We start from the raw sequence: 23,272 nt of genomic DNA on the forward strand, positions 1-23,272 counted from the left end.
TGTTGTTACTGTTGACTGACCACTTAGGATTGGCCATGGGAGAAGACTTAGAATAGTCATAAAAACCGTGAACTTGGATTTAGAATATCTGAGCTCCCGATTTAGCTTAACTTCTCACTAGTCCTCAGTCTTTAAATAATTCCAACTTCTCATGAGCCTCACATTCCTCGTATTTAAAATGAATGATAGCTGGGCACCCTTGCTTGTGCCTGTAGTCCCAGGTACTTGGGAGTCCGAGGCAGAATCATTTGAACCCAGGAGTTCAAGACTAGCCTGGCCAACATAATGAGACCGTCCCCATTCCCCCATCTCAAAAAACTTAAAAATTTGGAAAAATAAAAAGGAATAATTGCTGCCTTACAAACCTCACAAGATAGTTCAAAAGCAGAGACCTTTAACCTGGAAGCAGATCTTTTTAGTACTTACACAGTTTTTGTTTGTTTGTTTTGAGATGGAGTCTTGGAGTCTCGCTCTGTCACCCAGGCTGGAGAGCAGTGGCGCGATCTCGGCCCACCACAACCTCCACCTCCTGGGTTCAAGTGATTCTCCTGCCTCAGCCTCCTGAGTAGCTGGAACTACAGGTGCGTGCCACCATGCCCAGCTAAGTTTTTGCATTTTTATTAGAGACAGAGTTTCACCATATTAGCCAGGATGGTCTCCATTTCCTGACCTTGTGATCCACCTGCCTCAGCCCCCTAAAGTGCTGGGATTACAGGTGTGAGCCACCACGCCTGCCACTTTACACAGTTTTTTAATATCCACTGGGAATTTTGGTCACTATGAAAGCCTATTGCTACAAAGACATTGTCCTCAACTCTGACTCTGTGCCATTATCAGTGTGCATTATTGTTCTTATGCTACTTTGTCCTCCCACTTGAGAGTATCAGTCTTCTGAGGATAAAGAGCCTGAAGCCCAAAAATACAAGTAGAAGTCAGTACATACTCATTGACACTTCAGATGGTATCTAAACAGAATGTTCTTCATCTCTAGTTATTTTTATTTTTATTTTACCTGACTAGTATAGATTTATGGTGTAAAATAAATTTTTATTATGTATCAACAAAAAACTTGGAACTCAGGATCATGACTAACCAAAGAAAAGTAAATGGTGTTAGCCTTGATGATCTAAAGTTTCTCTCTCTCTCTTTCTTTTTTTTTTTTTTTTTTTTTTTTTTTTGAGGCAGGTCTCACTCTGTCACCCAGGCTGGAGTACAGTGACACAATCTCAGCTCATCACAACCTGGGCCTCCTAGGTTCAGGTGATCCTCCCACCTCAGCCTCCCAAGTAGCTGCAACTGTAGGCATACAAGCCCCCCATGCCGTGCCCAGCTAATTTTTTTATTTTAATTTTTTGTAGAGATGGGGCCTCACCATGTTGCCCAGGCTGGTCTTGAACTCCTGGGCTCAAGCAGTCTGCCCACCTCAGCCTTCCAAAGTGCTAGGGTTGCAGGCGTGAGCCACTACACCCAGACGATCTAAAGTTTCTTAAAACACCACGAATCTTAAGGTAAAACTGTAATGCTTAAGTTTAGTTATTTAATCTTAAAATTAGATGTGCAAAGGTATTTTCTGAGTACATTATTTGAAAAATAGACAAATTTCAGCTGTCTTAGCACTTAGTTATTACCAGTAAAGACCAGTGGTTAAGAGTACATAAATAAGTACTTTATAAAGGAAACCCTAATTACTAGGATATTAAACAGATTTTCTAAATTTAAATTATCCAAGATTAAACCCATTTCCTTTTTTGATAAGATTACTAGTAGATTAGAGATGCTCTGAAGACAGGGTATGCTGGATTTCAGCAGTCATTTAACAGAGACTTTTGTGATATCTTTGGGGGAAAGTAATAACTTATTATTTGTAACTGAATAAGTGAATGAATGAGTGAAGATTACTAATTTAGTAAATGTCAGCCTGGAACAAGGTCTCTAATGGCTTGCTTCAGGATACTCCCTGTCCAGTTCAACCTCTTCGTTAATTCCTTGGCTAAAAATATTGACATGCTTAGTCAGTTGAAGATGTCAAGCAGCTGAAAAGAATAATTAAAATTTTGAGCAACAGAGTTGGAATCTAGAGATATTAAATGAAAAGCAGAGGTCATCACATTATGTGATTCAGCTGTACCACATTTATGTGATTTATGGAAAGGGCAATTATTTTTAACACCGTTTTCAGTTAAAGAAAAAGCAAACAGGATGCAAACTACATGCATCTGAGTTAGATACAAAAAGAATCTTAGATTTTAATCTAAATCAGACAAAGCTCTTGTTACACTGCAGTGCATTTTAAGAATTAGAATGTCTTAGGCATTCTTTGAAATTAAAATTCAAGGAAAGAAGCATTAATATTACCCTATATTAGAATATTATATCAGAAATGTTAATATAATTACAACATAAAACACCCCAAGAGGAAACAAATCTCCTAATAGTTGGAAAGAATGAATGAAATTCCTAATGATATCCCAATGTTTGTTTTATTTATAAAAAGATACTAAAGAACATTTGTTATCAATTAATCATGAACAGTTTTGTCTCACTAAAATTTTCCTCTCAATGTGCAAGACAAAGCACTAAATTACTAGTAGCTTTAATTAGGACTTTTTTTTTTTCCTCATCCTCTACATTAGTGCTTTACAAATTCTTTAATATCCTATAAAGCCTTAGCAGTTGTCTCAATTGTAACATTTTTTTTTTTTTTTTTTTTTTTTTTGAGGCTGAGTCTTGCTCTGTCGCCAGGCTGGAGTGCAGTGGTGTGATCTTGACTCGCTGCAACCTCCATCTCCTGGGTTCAAGCAATTCTCCTGCCTCAGCCTCCCAAGTAGCTGGGATTACAGGCACGCGCCACCATGCCCGGCTAATTTTTGTATTTTTAGTAGAGACGGGGTTTCACCATGTTAGCCAGGATGGTCTCGATCTCCTGACCTCATGATCCACCCGTCTCGGCCTCCCAAAGTGCCGGCATTACAAGCATGAGCCCCCGCATCTGACCAACTTTAACTTTAAAATGTTTTGCAAATAAAATTTTAATCAAATTATAAGAAAGTAAAAGTAATTTTGTTGGAATATATTCATGGAAAGATGGACAATGTTTATTTCCCAAGTGACTGCCAAAGTCAGTAGCAAACTAGAGACTATTCCATATTGATTTTCTAAATAATGGCTTGAAAACAGAGGTCTTCTACATTTATTGTTTCTTCGTCTTAAATTTGTCTCCTAATTTTAATTTTGAATGATTTTTTCCCCTTTGACATTTCTAATAAACTTAACCATGGGTAGACCATCTTTTAAGGTCCCTTTGTATTCTCATTTGGGATTTTGAATTTTTAAAATATATCTCCACTTTTTAATATAAGCATGTATTTGAAGTGATATGATTTATGCTTTTATTTCTTACTGATTCATTCAACAGATGTTTATTGAGCCCATACTGTCCACCTCTTACTGGAGAACTAGAAGTGAATATAGGGCCATGAGCTCCCTGAAGGAGTTCACTGTCTAGTAGGGGAGCTGAGATGTAAACAGATGGTAACAGTATATGAGAGAGGTTTTTTCATCACCAACTTCTAAATCTGATTTTGCCCTATTTCTACTCTGCCCAGTCATTCATATCTCTCCCTCTCAAATGCTGCCTTTTTTTTTTTCCCTCAAGTTAAAAATGATTTTGTCTTGCTAGGTGTGGTGTCTTGTGCCAGTAATCCCAGCCACTCAAGAGGCTGAGGCAGGAGGATTGCTTGAGCCCAGGAATTTGAGGCTGCAGTGAGCTATGATCACACCTGTGAATAGCCACTGCACTCCAGCCTGTGCAACAGTGTAAGACCTTGTCTCAAAAAATAATGAAATAAATGAAATCAAAATAAGGAAATGACTTTGTCTTATATAGGCTTTAGGAAGACTTATTTTATGAACAATTTCAATCATTGTTGACATTAAATAGATGGTTGAACTGTGGCCATTGGTCCTAATTTCACTTTTAAAAGTTTCGGGGTTTCCTGTGTTAATGTATCCACTTGAATGCTAGTAGGAAGTCTGTACTCAGATGAAGTACAGAAAGCTCAGCACAGGGTTTCTTCTCTCCCTTTTTGGAGTGAGTCACTTTATTGTTATATTTTTGATTTTTTAATGAAGTGTTTCAAGCCAGGAGCAGTGGCTCACACCTGTAATCCCAGCACTTTGGGAGGCTGAGGTGGGAGGATCACCTGAGGTCAAGAGTTCAAGACCAGCCTGGCCAACATGGTGAAACCCTGTCTCTACTAAAAATACAAAAATTAGCAGGGCATGGTGGTGCACGTCTGTAGTCCCAGCTACTCGGGAGGCTGAGGCAGGAGAATCACTTGAGAACCCAGAAGGCAGAGGTTGCAGTGAGTTGAGATCGTGCACTGCACTCCAGTTTGGGGGACAGAGCAAGACTCCATCTCAAAAAATAAAAATAAAAAATAAAGTGTTTCCGCCAGGCGCAGTGGCTCACGCCTGTACCCCAATACTTTGGGAGGCTGAGGTGGGTGGATCACTTGAGGTCAAAAGTTCAAGACCAGCCTGGCCAACATGGTGAAACTCCATCTCTACTAAAAATGCAAAAATTAGTCATGCACGGTGGCATATGCCTGTAATCCCAGCTACTCAGGAGGCTGAGGCAGGAGAATCGCTTAACCTGGGAGGCGGAGGTTGCAGTGAGCCAAGATCGCACCACTGCACTCCAGCCTGGCAATAGAATGAGACTCTGTCTCAAAAAATAAACAAATAAAAAATGCTCATCCCATCTGATGTAGACACAAGCACTGGGCCAAAGAGCATGTGAACACTGTATATGGCTTCATATTTGTCATCTTATGTTAGGTATTGATACCAGGTTATAGAACTGTCTCTAGAAGATCCTCTTCTTTGGATCAAGATTCCAGCTTCTTTCTTTCCAATCATTTTTAAGTGACTGTTTTCCCATTACTGCAGTTCAAAATATCTAAATTTGAAATCATAATTTTCTTTCCCAGAACAAAGCTGTTTTTCATCTTCCCTGTTTGAATTGCATCATCATTCTCTTAGGATGGAAAGAAACATAGGCCTTATCTTTCATTCATTCTTCTCCATCTCCAGTGTACAGTCAACAAATCCTACTGGTTTCTCCTTCAGAAGTACTGCTGAGCTTTTTCATTTACATTTCTTCTGCCATTACTCTACTTCTCCCTATTATGTTTTAGTAATCTCTCCTCTGGTCTCACGTCTCTTCTTTAAGCCTTTGACCTCTCAAGTTAAAACTACCAAAGAAGGCAAAATGCCTTAAAATATAATGTCTTAGGAAGAAATGAAAGGCAAATTAATATCAACTATGAGAGATCATCTACTCTATAGCAGAGTAAAATTTCTTTATCATTTTCTTTACCCTAAACTTCAGCTAATCCCCCAAATTCTCCTGCTCATTTATTCATTCACTCATTCAACAGTATTTTTAAGTATATGCTCTATACTGATGTTAATAGCCAAATATTATACGTATTTCACTATCCTTTGGCAATTCTTCTTGTCTCTTCAGCTGTCGTAGTTATGCTTTCTCTAGTTTTTCATCTCCAGCCTCAACCTTGCAAATTCAATTCCTATTTATTAGGTACTAAATCTTGATTCATTTTAAGCCCCATAAATCATACAAGTCCCACAGCTGATGATTGGCAGAGCAATGATGACTCAAGTCTGTCTCTTATGCAGACTAGCACTCTCCCAACCCCATCTTACTGTACTTACTTATAAGGCCTGTTGTCTGAGCTTAATGATGTCAAACAGTAGAATACTGTAGTTGTAGTTGTATCTTAAGAGAAAAGGTGTAGGAAGGAGAAATTGGCCATTTGGTTGCTTTTTGTTAACAAATTTTAAGAAGCTTGGAAAGAGTTGCATTTCCATAAGTAGCCAGTTACTATCTATCATATCTGTTTTCACCTTCCTGTTCTTTCTTAGTTACATCTCTTCGAGTCAGATGGCTATTCTTAAACAAATTTTGGAACCACAAGCTCTATGTAGTTTAATGGAAAATTAAGTAACAAAGAACGAGCCTTTGTATGTGGGTTTTTGTATGTGGGTTTATCCCCTCTCCCAAGCCATCTATGACTAGTAATACTGTGAAAAGAACAAATTGAGATAAATCCTCATGGTTTTTACTTTATTTTTTTTTGAGACAAAGTCTCACTCTGTTGCTCAGGCTGGAGTGCAGTGGTGCAGTCTCGGCCCACTGCAGCCTCAACCTCCCGGGTTCAAGCGATTCTCCTGCCTCAGCCTTCCAAGTATCTGGGATTACAGGCGCACGCCACCACGCCCCGCTAATATTTGTATTTTTAGTGGAGATGGGGTTTCACCATGTTAGCCAGGCAGGTGTTGAACTCCTGATCTCCAGTGATCCTCCCGCCTCAAATCCTTGTTTTTACATGGACTTGAAATAGCCCATCAAATGCCATTTTTCTTTTTTAAGAAATCTTCATATTTTCTGATAATATAGAAAATGTTTATTTTTCATAACCGAAACAACATACTTGGTATGTTGTTCACCTGGGATTTGGAAATGATAAAAGAGCTATCAAGTAAGGATTTCAAGAAATGGTTTATGTACCTCTGACATTCATGGCATTCAACCTGAAATAGCTCTTCACTATGGTAAACAGCATTTTTAAAAACAACATCATTTACCTGTATATTAGTTTCAAGTGGTAGTTTTCCAGCAATACAGAACTGAATTGTGATGCTTGGGGAAATTTTAATGATTTACTTTATACTTTTGAAATTTCTCAATATATATATTTTTTAAGATTGAAGGTATGGCCTCACTTAGAAAAAAAAACTTAAATCAACTACTCCCCACCAAAGATTCTTTTTTTTTTCTCATAAACCTTTGATTGTGAAAATGTTACAACAACATGTATTATTTTCTCTTAAAAATATATATATATAATTAGGGACCAATAGTCAGTTGGCATTTCTGAACAGCACGAGTGCATTGATACCACCTGGAGAAGTTATAATTCCAGACAAAGTTAAATATTATTTAAATCTGCCTATCCAACTTTATTAAAGGTGAACATACATTTTCTGTTGGGCCTTTGCAAATCCTGAAAACAACTGATTCTTTATGGATCTCAGGTTTGGAGACCACTATTCTGTACTATTTCTCGGGACATTAAAAATATTATTTTATTATACTATTTCATTAAAAAAATGTTTTTTCTATTTTTTAAAAACAAGAATCAGGTGAATCATTTTATTTTATGAAATAAGTTTTGGTGTGCCTGTCCAGTTGCTTTGTAGGTAGTACTTGGAAATTACCTGGCCCATCTTTGAGTCTGGAGGTGGTATTACCATGGCTTTGTATGATGTTTTGCAATTTCAAAACAGTTCCCTGCAGCACCTTTGAGTCCCATGGGTGGTACATGACATTGTGGTATATGATTCCATTGAGGTAGGCAGTGCCTAAATAAGCAGTCTTTGTTGCTTACTGTATTTCTTGGAAAGCAAGACATAATTTAGTGTCTAAAGGTCAGTGCCTGTATTCTTTGCTGAAATTTCATAATTCTGACACTAAGCAAAAGCCTCTCTTGCCCTCCTTTCTGAACTAATTGGTTCTAAGCAATGAAATAAAGTACTTGCCTTATTTATATATTCATATGACCGCAGTAATTTCAAAAGATTTTAAACTTCTTTCCATTTCCTTGCTTTTGTCATTTTTCCGTTCCTCCACCCACTGGCTGGTTATGGGGATTCGCTTTTACATAAAGAGAGCTACTGAAGTCAAACAAAATCTACGTCTTACTGAATCCCAGCAGGAGGTTAATGCAATTAGGGACTTTCTAGCTGAAGTGGTTGCCAGGTGAAAGAGAACAGAAGAGACTCCTTGAGTAGTGCACAGCCAACTGATTTGCCCCATTTTATCCTTAATGCCTTCTTTGTAGATCTGTTCTCTGTTTTAAGTGACTACAGATGTTAATTGATTATTAGATTTATCTTTTTTCCTTGACTCAACTTCTATTTTCCTGTCTTTTGCCACTTTCGGAAAAACTTATTCACTCTGTTGTCAGACATCAGCATCAAGAAAGCCAGTCTGTGGGAACAGATAAAATTCCCTGGCCTTTGGACAGTTTTCCCCACTGGATCCTTCATGAATAAAATAGAGTGGAAAGAGAAGTAAGGAGAGCATTAGAGCATTAAGAATTTTATCCAAAAAGTAAAGTCATATTGATGACATCTGACAGTAGAGGTAGACTTTAATGATATGAAAGCCTCTGGAACTAGTATTGGCTTTTATTAAGAACATCTTTTGTCCAGGATTTGCTTCCGAATAATGGGGGAGGGTATCCCGTTGTATGGGCCATGAGCTAATAATCAAAGCTGCTTTTACAGTGTTAAAATGTGGTATAATAAAGAGATTTTTTTTGGCCACGCGCGGTGGGTCACGCCTGTAATCCCAGCACTTTGAGAGGCTGAGGCGGGCGGATCACGAGGTCAGGAGTTCGAGACCAGCCTGACCAACATGATGAAACCCCATCTCTACTAAAAATACAAAAATTAGCCGGGCATGGTGGCGTGCGCCTGTAATCCCAGCTACTCAGGAGGCTGAGGCAGGAAAATCACTTGAACCCGGGAGGTAGAGGTTGCAGTGCGCCAAGATTGCACCATTGCACTCCAGCCTGGCAACAGAATGAGACTCCATCTTGAAAAAAAAAAAAAAAAGATTTTTAAAAGACACCTTTTCCCCGGAAATTTTGGAAAGGTAAAATCTATTTCCCTGTGAAATATTCAGCATCTCCCAATACTCAACAGCTGTTGTTTAACACAATAAAGATGACTATTATTAGGTTTGTATTACTGAGGAAAAAATATTTTCTTGACAGAGATGATTTTGAACCTAATAGGTTTTTTTTGTTGTTTTTATTACCCAGATTATATTTATTTAGCAATATGCAGATTTATTTCATACATTAGATTTAAAAAAATAATAATAATAAAGATTAGAGACAAGGTCTCACTATGTTCCTAGGTAGTCTGGAACTCCTGAGCTCAAGTGATCCTCCTGCCTCAGCCTCCCAAAGTGCTAGGATTACAGGCATGAGCCACAGTACCCGACCATAGATTAGATTCTAATGAAATTTGTGTTCTGTTTTGTTTTTGTCTAAGGGTATATTACGTAAACCAATGATGAGAAGTGTGAAAATACTCAGTGGAAAAAAAAATAGTAATGAACAGCTTATTTATAAAGTAATATCTAAGATTTTTTGGGGTTTTTTTCATTTGTTTTAGGGACAGGATTTCACTCTGTCTCCCAGGCTGGAGTGCAGTTGCAGTCTCAACCTGCTGGGCCCAAGCTGTTTTTCTCCCTTAAGCTTCTCCAAGTAGCTGGGACTACAGGCATGCCCCATACCATACCCTGCTAATTTTTGCTGCTGTTAGTTTTTATAGAGATGGATTCTCCTTATGTTGCCCAGCCTGATCTGGAACTCCTGGCTTCAAGCAATCCTCCTGTTACCCTGGAAAGGGGTCCCAATACAGACCCCAAGAGAGGGTTCCTGCATCTTGTGCAAGAAAGAGTTTGAGGCAAATCCGTGAAGTGAAAGCAAGTTTATTAAGAAAGTAAAGGAATTAAAGAATAGCTACTCCATAGGCAGCAGTGGCTTGAGCTGTTCAACTAAGGATATGTATTGTTACTTCTTGATTATATGCTAAACAAGGGGTGGAATATTAATGAGTTTTCTGAGAAAGGGGTGAGCAATTCCCTGAACTGAGGGTTCCTCCCACTTTTAGACTATATAGGGTAACTTCTGGACATTGCCATGGCATTTGTGGAAGTATCTGTTAACATGCTAATGCATTGTAATTAGCATATAATGAGCTTTTGGCTGGCTTCTTTACTGCAACCTATTTTATCAGCAAGGTCTTTATGACCTGTATCTTGTTCTGACCTCCTGTCTCAAATGTGACTTAAAATGCCTAACCCTCTGGAAATGCAGCGCAGTAAGTCTCAGTCTTATTTTACCTAGCCCCTATTCAAAAGCCTCTGATACTCTGACTTGGCCTTCCAAAATGCTGCAGTTACAGACATGAGCCATTGTGCCTGGCATAAAAGTTTCTTTCCTTTTTTCAAAGGAAATCTTCCATGTAATCAAATAAAATATCCCTGCTACATATCATGATAGTTTTTTAGTTAAAGAACAAATTTTCTCAGTCTGGATCCTAACTTAACTTTGCTACTAAAATGTTGATTTAATTCTCACCCTCTTCTATATTGTCAAGTTGATTGCTTATATTAAAATAAAGCAGGGATTTGCAGATAACATTTTTTAATAAAGGGCCAGATACTAGATATCTTAAGCTTTGAGGCCCTTGTATGTTCTCTGTAACATATTCTTTATTGTTTTTTATAACTCCTTAAAAATGTAAAAATATTTTGTAGCTCTTTTGTACAGGCCTTAAGAAAATAGGCAGAGGGCTTTAGCTTGCTAACTCTAACTAAACAATTCCTTTTTAATTAGTTGCTTTAAAAAAGGAAAAGTACAGACCCAAATGTGAAAGGTTATTTTTTTGAAGTAAAATTATAACTCATGTACAAATTGAGCACACAGAGATTTTTAGCTCTGATTAACAAAAGAACCAATAAAATGTTAAAATCAGTCCAAATGAGAATTGGACTCAAAGAGATTTATATTCTCTCCCAGACAGAATTCATTTACACTGTGATATGGTTTGGCTATGTCCCCACCCAAATCTCATCTTGAATTGTAGTTCCCATAATCCCCATGTGTCGTAGGACCCAGTGGGAAGTAATTTAATCATAGAGGCAGTTACCCTTATGCTGTTCCCGTGATAGTGAGTTCTCATGAGATCTGATGGTTTTATAAAGAGCAGTTCCCCTGTACATGCTCTCTTGCCTGCCGCCAAGTAAGACATGCCTTTGCTCCTCCTTTGCCTTCCACCATGATTGTGAGGCCTCCCCAGGCATGTGGAACTGTCAGTCCATTAAACCTCTTTTTCTTTATAAATTACCCAGTCTTGGGTATTTCTTTATAGCAATATGAAAATTGACTAATATAGTAAATTGGTACCAATAGAGTGAGGTACTGCTATTAAGATACCCAAAAATGTGGAAGCAGTTTTGGAACTGGGTAACAGAGGTTGGAACAGTTTGGAGGGCTCAGAAGAAGATAGGAAAATGTGGAAAAGTTCGGAACTTCCTAGAGACTTGGAGGGCTCAGGAGACAGGAAGATGCAGGAAAGTTTGGAACTTCCTGGAGACTTGATGAATGGCTTTGACCAAAATGCTGCTAGTGATATGGACAATAAAGTCCAGGCTGAGATGGTCTCAGATGAAGATGAGGAACTTGTTGACAACTAGAGCAAAGGTGACTCTTATTATGTGTTAGCAAAGAGACTTGCGGCATTTTGCCCCTGCCCTAAAGATCTGTGGAACTTTGAACTTGAGAGAGATTATTTACAGTATCTGGCAGAAGAAATTTCTAAGTGTCAAAGTGTTTGAGAGGAAGCAGAGCATAAAAGTTGGGAAAATTTGTAGCCTGGTGATGCAAAAGAAAAGAAAAACCCATTTTCTGCTGAGAAATTCAAGCGTGCCGCAGAAATTTGCATAAGTAACAAGGAATTGAATGTTAATCACCAAGACAATGGGGAAAATGTCTCCAGGGCATGTCACAGACCTTTGCAACAGCCCCTCCCATCACAGGCCTAGGGGCCTAGGAGGAGAAAATGGCTTCGTGGGCCAGGCCAAGGACCCCCATACTGTGTGTAGCCTACAGGTTTGGTGGTCTGCATCCCACCTGCTCCACCCTTAGCTAAAAGGGGCCAGGAGCTCAGGCCATGGCTTTGGAGCGTGTAGGTCCTATACCTTGGTAGCTTCCACGTGGTGTTGAGCCCGTAGGTACACAGAAGTCAAGAATTGAGGTTTGGGAACCTCCACCTAGATTTCAAAGGATGTATGGAAATGTCTGGATGTCCGGGCAAAAGTCTGCTGCAGGGGTAGAGCCCTCAGGGAGAACCTCTGCTAGGCCAGTGCAGAAGGAAAATGTGGGGTTAGAGACCCCACACGGAGTCCCCACTGGGGCACTGCATAGTGGAGCTGCTAGAAGAGGGCCACCATTCTCCAGACCCCAGAAAGGTAGATCCACTGACAGCTTCCACCATGCACCTGGAAAAGCTGCAGACACCTAACACCACCCCATGAAAGCAGCCAGGAGCAGGGCTGTACCCTGCAAAGCCACAGCGGTGTACCCTCTTGTACCCTGCAAGGCCATGGGAGCTCACCTCTTGCATCAGTGTGACCTGAATGTGAGACATAAAGTCAAAGGAGATCATTTTGGAGCTTTAAGATTTGACTGCCCTGATGGATTTTGGACTTGCATGGAGCCTGTAGCCCCTTCATGTTAGCCAGTTTCTCCCATTTGGAATGGGTGTATTTACCCAATGCCTGTACCCCCATTTTACCTAGGAAGTAACTAACTTGCTTTTGATTTTACAGGCTCATAGGCAGAAGAGACTTTGCCTTGTCTCACATGAGACTTTGGACTGTGGACTTTTGAGTTAATGCTGAAATGAGCTAACACTTTCGGGGACTGTTGGGAAGGTGTTGACAAAAAGAGTCATACTCTATAAAATATTGGAATAGATTTATTCTGAGCCAAATGTGAGTAACCATGGCCCATGACACAGCCCTCAGGAGGTTTTGAGAACATGTGCCTAAGGTAGTTGGGTTGCAGCTTGGTTTTGTACATTTTAGGGAAGCATGAGCCATCAAATACATTTGAGAAATACCTTGGTTTGGTCCACAAAGGAGAGTTCCAAGCAGGGGATTCCAGGGTATAGGCAGATTTAAGCATTTTCTGGTTTACAATTGGTTGAGTTTGTCTAAAGACCTGGGATTAATAGAAAGGAAATGTTCAGGTTAAGATAAAAGATTGTGGAGACCAAGGTTCTTTTGAAGTCTCATAGTAGCTGCCCTTAGAGACAATAGGTGACAAATGTTTCCTATTCAGACCTTTTGAAGGTGCTAGACTCTCAGTTAATTTCTTCAGGATTGGGAGGGCCTGGAAGAAAAAGATCTAGCTATGTTAATAGAGATTCTTTACAGATGCAGATTTTCCCCTACAAAGGATGGCTTTGCAAGGCCATTTCAAAATATGGCAGAGAAATATGTTTTGGGGTAAAATATTTTGATTTTCTTCTTTGTCACGTAATGTTATGCCAAAGTCAGATTGGAAAGTAAGTCATGATACATAGGGTTAAATAAAACCTGACTGATGAGAATTTATGGTTTGTAGGGCATGACTTCCCAGACTCCTTAGATAGGAATTTGGGCAAGATTTATAAAAATCAGAGCTTAGTCCTCAAAGGCATGATTGGTTTTGAAATGTGAGGACATGAGATTTGGGAGAGGCCGGGCGGAATGATATGGTTTGGCTGTGTCCCTACACAAATCTCATCTTGAATTGTAGTTCCCATAATCCCCATGTGTTGTGGGAGGGACCTGGTGAGAGGTAATTTAATCACGGGGCCAGTTACCCTCATGCTGTTCTCGTGCTAGTGAGTTCTCATGAGATCTGATAGTTTTAAAAGGGGCTTTCCCTCTTTTGCTTGGCAATTCTTGTTGCCGCCATGTGAAGAAGGTTGTGTTTGCTTCCCCTTCCGCCATGATTGTAAGTTTCCCAAGACTTCCCCAGCCCTGTGGAACTGCAAGTCAGTTAAACCTCTTTCCTTTATAAATTACCCAGTCTCAGGTATGTCTTTATGAGGCAGCATGAGAACAGACTAATACACATTGCATCACAAACATTGTCCATGAGGTAATTTCTATCTCTAGAGACTTGCAAAACAGCCTAGCCAAAAACAAAGATTCACACCTTTATAAAATCAGGTAACTTCAAAGGGTCCAATAGACAACAACTAGCATTCCCTTGAAAGGACACTCAAAATCTTTTACCATTTTGGTCTTCCATAAATTTTGCTGACAGTCTCCCATCTCTCTTGTGATCAATAATAATTTTCAAAGGTTATTACTAATTATGATTTCTTTTTTTTTTTAAGAGACAGGGTCTCACTCTGTCGCCCAGGCTGGAGTGCAGTGGTACAATCACAACTCAAAGCAAATTTCAACTGCTGGGCTTAAGTGATTCTCCCATCTCAGCGTCCCGAATATCTCCAAATGTTATTTTTTATCAGAAAATAGTTAGTCTTGTTACCAGAAAGCCATCCCAATCCAAACTCCAAGAGAGAGTTCTTGGATCTTGCACAAGAAATAATTTGGGCAAGTCCATAGAGTAAAGTAAAAACAAGTTTATTAGGGAAGTAAAGGAATAAAAAAATGGCCTCCGTAGGCAGAGCAGCCCCAGGGGCTGCTGGTTGCCCATTCTTATTTCTTGATTATATGCTAAACAAGGGGTAGATTATTCATGCCTTCCCTTTTAAGACCAATATAGGGTAACTTCCTGACATTGCCTTGGCATTTGTAAACTGTCATGGAGCTAGTGGTAGGAGTGTAGCAGTGAGGAGGAACAGAGGTCACTCTCATCGCCATCTTGGTTTCGATGGTTTTTAGCTAGCTTCTTTACTGCAACCTGTTTTATCAGCAAGGTCTTTATGACCTGTATCTCATGGTGACCTCCTATGTCATCTTGTGACTAAGAATACCTCAACTTGCTGGGAATGCAGCCTAGCAGGTCTTAGCCTTATTTTACCTAGCCCATATTCACGCTGAAGTTGCAGGTGTAAAAGTTTCTGACAGTCTCATTAGGTTTGGCCTGATTATTCACATAGGTGCAGCCACAGTGCTAGTTAGTCATACAAGGACATCCTTGAACTATCTTTGCAAATCCAGAGCCATACAGTTTTGAGCAATTACTAAGACAACACAATTAACTTCTGTGTGGAGGTTTTCATAAGGATTCAGATTGGACTTTTAAACACTCTTTAATATTTACTATACTAAGGTTAGGAAATACATCTGAGAAACTCTCTCACCAGATTTCACCTGCAGTACATATAAATTTGGGTGAATTAATCTCATCTTCAAGTCCCCAGTATTTTCTAAGGCTTGCCAGGAAGTGACTTTCCTTACCACCTCAGGAATCAGGCCAGTGTTCCTGGGAGTACGTTTTTTTAGGCATTGGCTCCCTATATAAAGTCAACTATTGTTTCTTAAAGTAATTTGTCAATGAGAATCATTCTCAAATGTGATGTTCTCATTTTTGAGATTCCAGTATATACAGTTACAGAATCCAATTATATCTTGATAAAAAGGAGATGAGATTGGTATTGATCCTATGCAGATAACAATATTGCCATAAGAAGTTAAGGAAAACTCAGTACGTTTCTGAATGCTCAGTATTCCATGAAAATCAGATACTACTTAATGTTTTGTTCAGATCACAGAGGCAGAATCAATCTACTAAAATGTGGGTTAGAAGTAGTTTAAGGAGAAAGTGAAAGGGCTTCCTCATATAGCCACAAAAAATAGAACAATAAGATAACATGGGATGGGCACAGTGTTTCATGCCTATAATCCCAGCACTTTGGGAGACTGAGATGGGAGGATCAGTTGAAGCCCGGAAGATTGAGGTACTGCACTCCAGTCTAGATGACACAGAGAGACCCTGTTTCAAAAAAAAAAAAAAAACAAAAAAAAGATTCAGTCTTGGGGAAGGCAAGATCGAAAGAGTTAACAAAGGAGATTTGGGCCCCTGATTAAGATAGGATCATGGATAAGAAACAATACTTGATTATTTAATCAAAATGAGAATAAAAGATAAGGTACTACAATTTGTAAAGAACCTAAGCTCTTTCACAAGTAAAGAACCTTTGTTCTTTGTGGTTTGATTTGTTTTGTATTTAATCATCTAGAACATAATCCAACATAAAGCCAGAGAATTAATTGTGCTCTCTAAGAAAATTACACACAAATAAGAATCATTTTTCATATTATAGATGAAGGCATTAATCAGTAAACCAAAGACGCAAACCCATCAACGCTGATTAAATTTTGCCAAAATTTTAACATGTTTCATGGCTTCTTTTCACATCCCAGCAGTATATTTTCCAAGGCAAATCAAATTCACTTTTTAAGATTTGTCTTTCTAGCCTGGGAAACATGCTAAAACCCCATCTCTACAAAAAATACAAAAATTAGCTGGGCATGGTGGTATGCACCTGCAGTCTCAGTTACTTGAGAGGCTGAGGTAGGAGGATTACTTGAGACTGGAAGATGGACATTGCACTCAGCCGAGATGGCACCTCTGCACTCCAGCCTGGGCAACAGATTGAGACCCCCATCTTAAAAAATAAATAAATAAATGATTTGTCTTTCACATTCTGCAACGAACTGTCACTTTACTTTGTAACAAAAAGATTTTCCTTTTCCTTTAAAAACAAAAAGACTTACACCTTGTATTTCTCTATTACTATTGTTCCTAGTATAGTTACAACCACCTGTATCAATTATGACTTCTGTTTCAGAGAGAAAAACTGGGTAGAGAGAATGGATAATAAGAACTACATCATACACAAGCTCATTAGTAAAGCTCACAAATACACATAGCAGACTTTCTATAGCCACACACATCTTTTTTACACCTTCTTAACATGGCAAAAATGAAGCCATTTATTAACATTACTCAAAGATATAACCACTCTAATAGCATATACAAAACAAGCAAAAGTATGTAAGCTTAAAACTGTGTTTAAACAATGTTTTAGCATTCTAATTAGAAATTCATCTGGGCATCCAAACATACTTATTAATTAGCTCCATTTAACATTAGTCTGTGATTTTTAAATTACCATAAGATCCTGGAGATATTTAAGCTGACTCCTAATTGATATTGATATAAAAAGCTTGTCAGCATTGTGATTCAATTTAGATTAACACAAACTTTCATTTTTAAAATACTAAACATTACAAAAGAAGAATAATATTAATTTTATCACTAAACCTGTATAAGTAAGTTTACAAAGTTCAGATTAATTTTTTTCTACATGAGAAAACAAACCCCAAGTAAAATAAAGTGTATATAGTATTATAGTTAACTCTGACACTAGCCTCGATTTGCCAAATATTTACCTTAAGTATGTGAATTTGGATTCTTAAAACGTTTCCAAACTGGTAGAATCTGTAAGGAGAATCTTTTGTTCTTTGTCTAGCATGTTTAAAGTGTCAGATGTTCACTTTCTTCTTTTCTTAGATTTGTAGGGATGTTTGACATATGTGCTTATTTAGCTCTGTAAAACCCATGAGATCCGAGGTCCTTTAATTTAGGAGACATTATAATCTAATTTATTAATACTCTCTAAAGGTAGGAAAATGTTTTATACTTATATAACAAGAGGCCATGGTCTTTCTGTTTTGTTTTTTCAAGATAGAGTCTTGGCCGGGCGTGGTGGCTCAAGCCTGTAATCCTAGCACTTTGGGAGGCCGAGACGGGCGGATCACGAGGTCAGGAGATCGAGACCATCCTGGCTAACATGGTGAAACTCCGTCTCTACTACAAAATACAAAAAAAAACTAGCCAGGCGAGGTGGCGGGCACCTGTAGTCCCAGCCACTCCGGAGGCTGAGGCAGGAGAATGGCGTAAACCCAGGAGGCGGAGCTTACAGTGAGCTGAGATCACACCACTACGCTCTAGCCTAGGCGACAGAGCGAGACTCCGTCTCAAAAAATAAATAAATAAATAAATAAATAAATAAATAAAGATAGAGTCTCACTCAAACCCAGGCTGAAATGCAGTGACATGATCATAGTTCACTGCAACTCAAACTCCTAGGCTCAAGTGATCCCTTTACCTCAGCCTTCTAAGGAGCTGGGACTACAGGCACATACCACCATGCCCAGCTAATTTTATTTATCATTTTTGTAGGGACAGGGTCTTGTTATGTTGCCCAGGCTGGTCTCAAACTCCTGGCCTTAAGTGATCCTGCCACCTCCGCCTCCCAGAATGATTACAGGGCACATAAAGAGCTATGGCTTTAGTTCTACAACTTTTTAGCCGTGGGTCAAAAGTAAACACAGAATCACAAAACCTCACTGGTCCAGAGCTCAAAGAGCTGTTCCCCTTCATTGCTCAGGTTGGTCTCAGTCTCCTGGCTTCAAGTGATCTGCCCACCTCAGCACTCCTGAAGTGCTGCCACCACGCAGAGCCAGAATTCTTAATTGAATTACACTCGACATAGACAAATGGAGAAAAAAGACTGACGAGCTGGATTATTTTTTGATTTCTCATTCAACAGAGAATAGATATCTATCACTCTTCTATAGAGACCTCAAATGGTCAAACCATAAAACCAAATTCTCAATTAGTGCTGCCATCAGTGAGGAGTAACTTACTGACCATGCATAAACCAGAAACAAAAAGTCAGCAAGAGAAGAAACAAATGAGAACAAGGAAGTCAGCAAAACTAAAGTCCTACTGCCACTTAGGGTTTCCTTTGGAAGCCAAGAAGAGATGTACCCAGGCTAAAACAGTCAGTGAGGAGGTACATTTATCTAGTAACTCAGTTTACTTTGTTCTGTCAGATAAATTCATTGCCATCTTGGTGGAGCCTCTAAAAACGTGAAAAGGTAATTTTTTTCAAAAAGACAAAATCATTACTTTTATATAAATACACAATGAACATTTCTCACAAAGTCTGCTTTAGGCCCAGACAACTCTCCAGGGCAGCTGTCCTCCATTTAGTGGTTTATCCAATCAAAGCAGATTTGATCCATGGCACCATGTCTCAACACATGCTTCAGTGATCTCAGTGGCAAGGTAAGAGAGGATAAAAGAGCTTCACATTAGCAATTAAATGTTTTGACTTAGGTTACACACTCACTTCCTTTTTTTCACAACCCATTGGTCAGAACTAGTCACATGGCCTTGCAAAGGGAATTAGGTTGCACACTCAGGTTACAGGCTCTCTTCCTTTTTTTCACAACCCATTGGTCAGAACTAGTCACATGGCCTTGCAAAGGGAACTGGGAAATGTAGTCTTCCATGTGTGTTCAGAAAGGGAAGAAGCACTGGAAATATCTGTGTGTGCCAACAATTGTACTTAAAATTATAGAATTGTAACAAACATTAATCTTACCAAAGATTAAATACTGTACCTACCCAGGTAAGAATATACAATCCCCAACATTCAGCTGTATAATTGTGAAGAAAATAATAACTTACTAGATTTTATGTTAGACTGCACACAATCTAATAGCTCAGTATATTTAAAAACCCACATCAGATATGTTACTATGGGAGTACAGTTACAGTAAGTGATTTTTGAGAGAAGGAAGGGAAAAAATACGGATTCTCTTATAGAGTCCTTCAAATTGAAATCACAACTGATTTGAAATAACAAAATACTTGTGCATATATATTTTTTAAACTGAAGGGATGGAAATCACAGTGGTAATAGTGGTTTTTTGGTCTTCTAAGTGGTGAGGTTACAGATAGTTTTTGCTTTCTTTTCTGCTCATTTGCACTTTCAAAGTTTTCTACAATAAGCATGATTGTCTTAAAAGAAGATATTGAAAATGCTAGTAAACAGAGTTAAGCAAACAACAGCTAGTGTTGATGCTAGTGATACAGGATTGGGGTTTTCGTTGTTTTTGTAGAAACGTATTTACTCAGTTGAAACCTTACCACCTAATTTTCAAGTGAAAACTAAACTTCTATTAAATCAAATTATTTATTGTTGTGGAAAGTCAGGGTCAGAGTTCTGTGTCTCTAGAGATGGTAAAGGAATTTCTGGAGCCATGGTTTCAACCCAACATTTTCTTTATATTCATTCAAGGTGCCATGGTTTAAGTGAAAGAATGTTAAACGCAGCTGGTGAATACTGATAGAAAGACCTTCTTTGACCTGTCAGTACTGTGCTGGCCTGAGCTTCCAGACCCATACTTAACTAAAAGTAAAGAAATTATCACACTTCCAGGCTCATAGAAGGGCTCATATCACACCCCCAGGCTCATAAGCTTTACTGTATTAAATTGTCTTCATGTCTGATTCCTTTCTGCATGTTAACCTCAGAGAAATATTAGTAGATATACTTTATACATGCCACACTATATTTGTAATCATTTAAATTCCTCCTATGTGTTCCCCACAACTGCTTTTACAAATGAAGAAATAAGGTTCAGATCTGATAACTTGCCTAAATCCCAAAGTGACTTTTTCAAGTCAGAATCAGTCTTAATAAGATATTCAATACTGTCATGTAGTGTCCTGGGTGTTCAGTAAATAGTATGTGTGATGATACAGGTGCTGAGCCTGGGCTTATGACTGTGATGTTTTAATCTCTTGCTTAGATTTCATAGTATTTTTTTCTCTGTCCATAGTGAATACAATTTTAGAGTTTCATGCTCAGTTTTCTTTTTCTAGTTGTTTTCTCACTCATGTTCTATTTTCATTTTAAATGATTTTGCCAACATAAAATGAAAAATAAGAGAAGAAACATTAGAAAAACATGGAAATCTGTTCTGGCAATCTTCTGGACCTTTATTGAAACATAGGTAGATTGCTTTTTCTTTGTATTTACTGAACCAAGCTACTTAAACAAGTGTTATTTTATTTAGAATGTTTTTAATCTTCTTTAAGCGATTCTTTCAACCTTACCTGATTTAAATGAGAAGACAAATGTGAATGTTGAATTAATACCCTGTAGCTTTAAATCCAACCAGTGTGGTGCTTTTGTCTTTTATAAAAGATGCTCACAGCTGGAGAAGAGAGGCAGATACTGTCTGTGATCTCCATTCTCAGAGTCAAACTATTCATTTGCATTAGCTGCTCTAGCAAACTGCGTGCGCGCGCACACACACGGATGCTTGTTTGGCAGAAGCTTTCTGTTTATTCAGCACAGAGTTCTCCTAGGCTCCCAGATATAGAAAGCTCTAAGAGTTGCTACAGGAGATAGAATTGAAACTGTATATAGGCTGAGGTGGGCACTGCGGAGGATTGGCTATGCGAGGGTATTGATGTGGTGCGGCTGTACCTGCCTGTTTTGTGAAAGTCACTTCTCTGAGACTGTGAAGGTGAGAAGCCCAGGGATCCACTAGAACCTTCATTGCGGCTGGCTCTTTGGTGGGGGAAAGCATTCCCAGTGGTAGCTGTCCTCATTTGCAGCGTTGTTCTCGGAAACCAAGTATGTGCAGCAGTGACAGACTATGCCACAGCTCCTCTGCAGTTTGGAAGCTGGAACAAATGGAAAGAGCTTATAGCCAAGAGAGGTTGTGATTTGTTTTTACGATCCAAGCTTGCTCTGGCAGTGCACAAATGAAGGATGAGCTTTGTGGCAAGCAAAATCAGCAGACTGCCTGACAGGGGGTTTTGGTAAGATAAACGTGTTGTGATTTTTTTTCTTATTTTTTGACTTTTCTATATCAGCTGTATAGAACCGCTTCTTAGCAATAACCAAAACATTTTGCAAAATCACATTTGATGGAAAAGGATGACCAAGGGAACCAGAAGGAGAAACATAACTTGTGGTCATTCAGTTGTGACCTTCAGAGATAATCCAAGTTTTCTCATGTGTCTCTCAACAGACAGAAGCCAGGAATTTCCAGAGCAAAGAATGTAGACTAACAAACCTCTTTTCTTTTCTTTGAATAGTCATAATTATGCTTTTTTTTCCCCTGCTTTTTCTATAGTCTGAAGCGGGAGAAGGGAAAATAAAGCCTTCCTCCTGTTACAGAGTTGTTGCCACTGGAACAGTAATAGGCTGAGAACATAAGTATGGAGGTGGAGGAAGGCAGGATAAGGAGTCTGCTATTTTCATAGCTGTGCGTTGGTGTATATTTGTCTTGGGTTCATTGTCATTGCTGTTTGATATCAAGTGGTTGTGAATGCTGTATCTCTTTGCTTTTACTATGACTGAATCTCTTTTATGTTCTCTTTTGTACATTTTCTTTGCCAGACCCAATTCTATTGATATGAAGCCTTTTTCTGTTACTGTTTATACATATTAGCCGTTATTAGAGAAAAGATAGTTGTAGAGAGTAGCCCTCCAATATTTATGGACCTCAGAAAAGATAAATATAAGTTTTACTTTTAGCAGATTTTGGAGTCTTGCTTCTGGATTCTTTAATAGATGTTTTATTACAAATTAGAGAAATGAGTTGCATTAGATTTGCAAAAACCTATCAGAATCACCTTGCTTTAAGTTGGATCTTATTTCTTATGTTTTTTCTAAACATTGGAGTTTACTTTTCCTCATCCTAACTTAGGCAGGTGTTACTGGAAGGTATATTCCTATCTCAGAGAGCCAAGTTTCCTAGCTGCTTAGAGTGGCCACAGAAGAGATCCATTGACACCTGACTTTTTGCTGACTCATTGGTTATGTAAGCCTTGTAAATACAACTCTCCATATACTCCATTAGGTTACTGGCAGGTGCCCTCCTCCCTGTTTACTGACCTTTTCCTCTCAGCATCCTTCTGTTCCTTCTGTAAGCCTTTTTGGTAAGATGATCATAACCTTTCAACCAAGTCAATTCTAAGAAGCAGTGAATAGATAAATCCTTTTCATCTTTCTCCTTTTGAATTGCTACTTTCTTTAACTCTGTTTTCATCTCAATTATGATAAAATTCCAAATTCTCTATTTTCCTGGCATGTGAAACCTACTATAATAGTGCTTTTCCTCATTTATGGCCTAATTAAAGTAGCAACCTCCTTTTCTATCTTTGAGGACTCAGTTCAAATGTGTTCTTGTTAAAAGAAGCTTTCTGTGACCTCCCAGACTAAAACAGATTTTTCTCCCCTACACTGTCCTTTTCTCACAACATTCTGTTCTTTTTCTTTTTAGCACTTTACACAGTTTATATTGTTTGGTTACTGGTTTTTCTGTCTCTACCACTTTTCCCCACCCAGCCATAAACCTCATGAAAGCAGAGACTGTTTTGTTCATCATTTCATACCCAGCATTTAGCAAAAGGGCAGGCTGAGAGTTGAAGAAAGGCAGATAAGTAGGCAATATTGAAAATGCACTATGGTGAGAAAAAAATAGGATAAGCACTGGGCACTGAAACAAGGCCAGTGTGACTAGAGTGGGGTAGGATAAGTGGGAGAGAAAGCATACTGTAAAACAAAGATCTAGGCTAGGCATGGTGGCTCACGCCTGTAATCCCAGCACTTTGGGAGGCTGAGGCGGGAGGATCACCTGAGATTGGGAGTTCGAGACCAGCCTGACCAAAATGGAGAAACCACGTCTCTACTAAAAAATACAAATATTTTGTATTTGTATCTAGAGAGGTAGATCCAGGGCCTAACCATGTAGGACTTTATAGAC

The 23,272-nt window shown here is 38.7% G+C and overlaps 1 protein-coding gene across 7 annotated transcripts in view; it reads left to right on the top strand.

The window, feature by feature from the left end:
• TMCC1 (transmembrane and coiled-coil domain family 1) overlaps positions 1-23,272 on the top strand; it is a 183,272-nt gene that overhangs the window by 117,794 nt on the left and 42,206 nt on the right. Inside the window, exon 1 of one of the 7 annotated variants that reach the window (XM_065539520.1) lies at positions 20,847-21,320. The exons of 5 other annotated variants lie outside the window; for them this stretch is intronic. Coding sequence is in view for 1 of the 2 variants with exons in the window: in XM_005571711.4 (XP_005571768.1) it covers positions 20,966-21,022 (57 nt within the window). In the remaining variant the exon portion in view is untranslated. Of the gene's footprint in view, positions 1-20,846; positions 21,321-23,272 lie in introns of those variants that run through there. One more of the 7 variants, XM_005571711.4, reaches the window with a different exon arrangement.

Source organism: Macaca fascicularis, chromosome 2 (genome assembly GCF_037993035.2).
Source record: "Macaca fascicularis isolate 582-1 chromosome 2, T2T-MFA8v1.1".
NCBI lineage: Eukaryota > Metazoa > Chordata > Mammalia > Primates > Cercopithecidae > Macaca > Macaca fascicularis.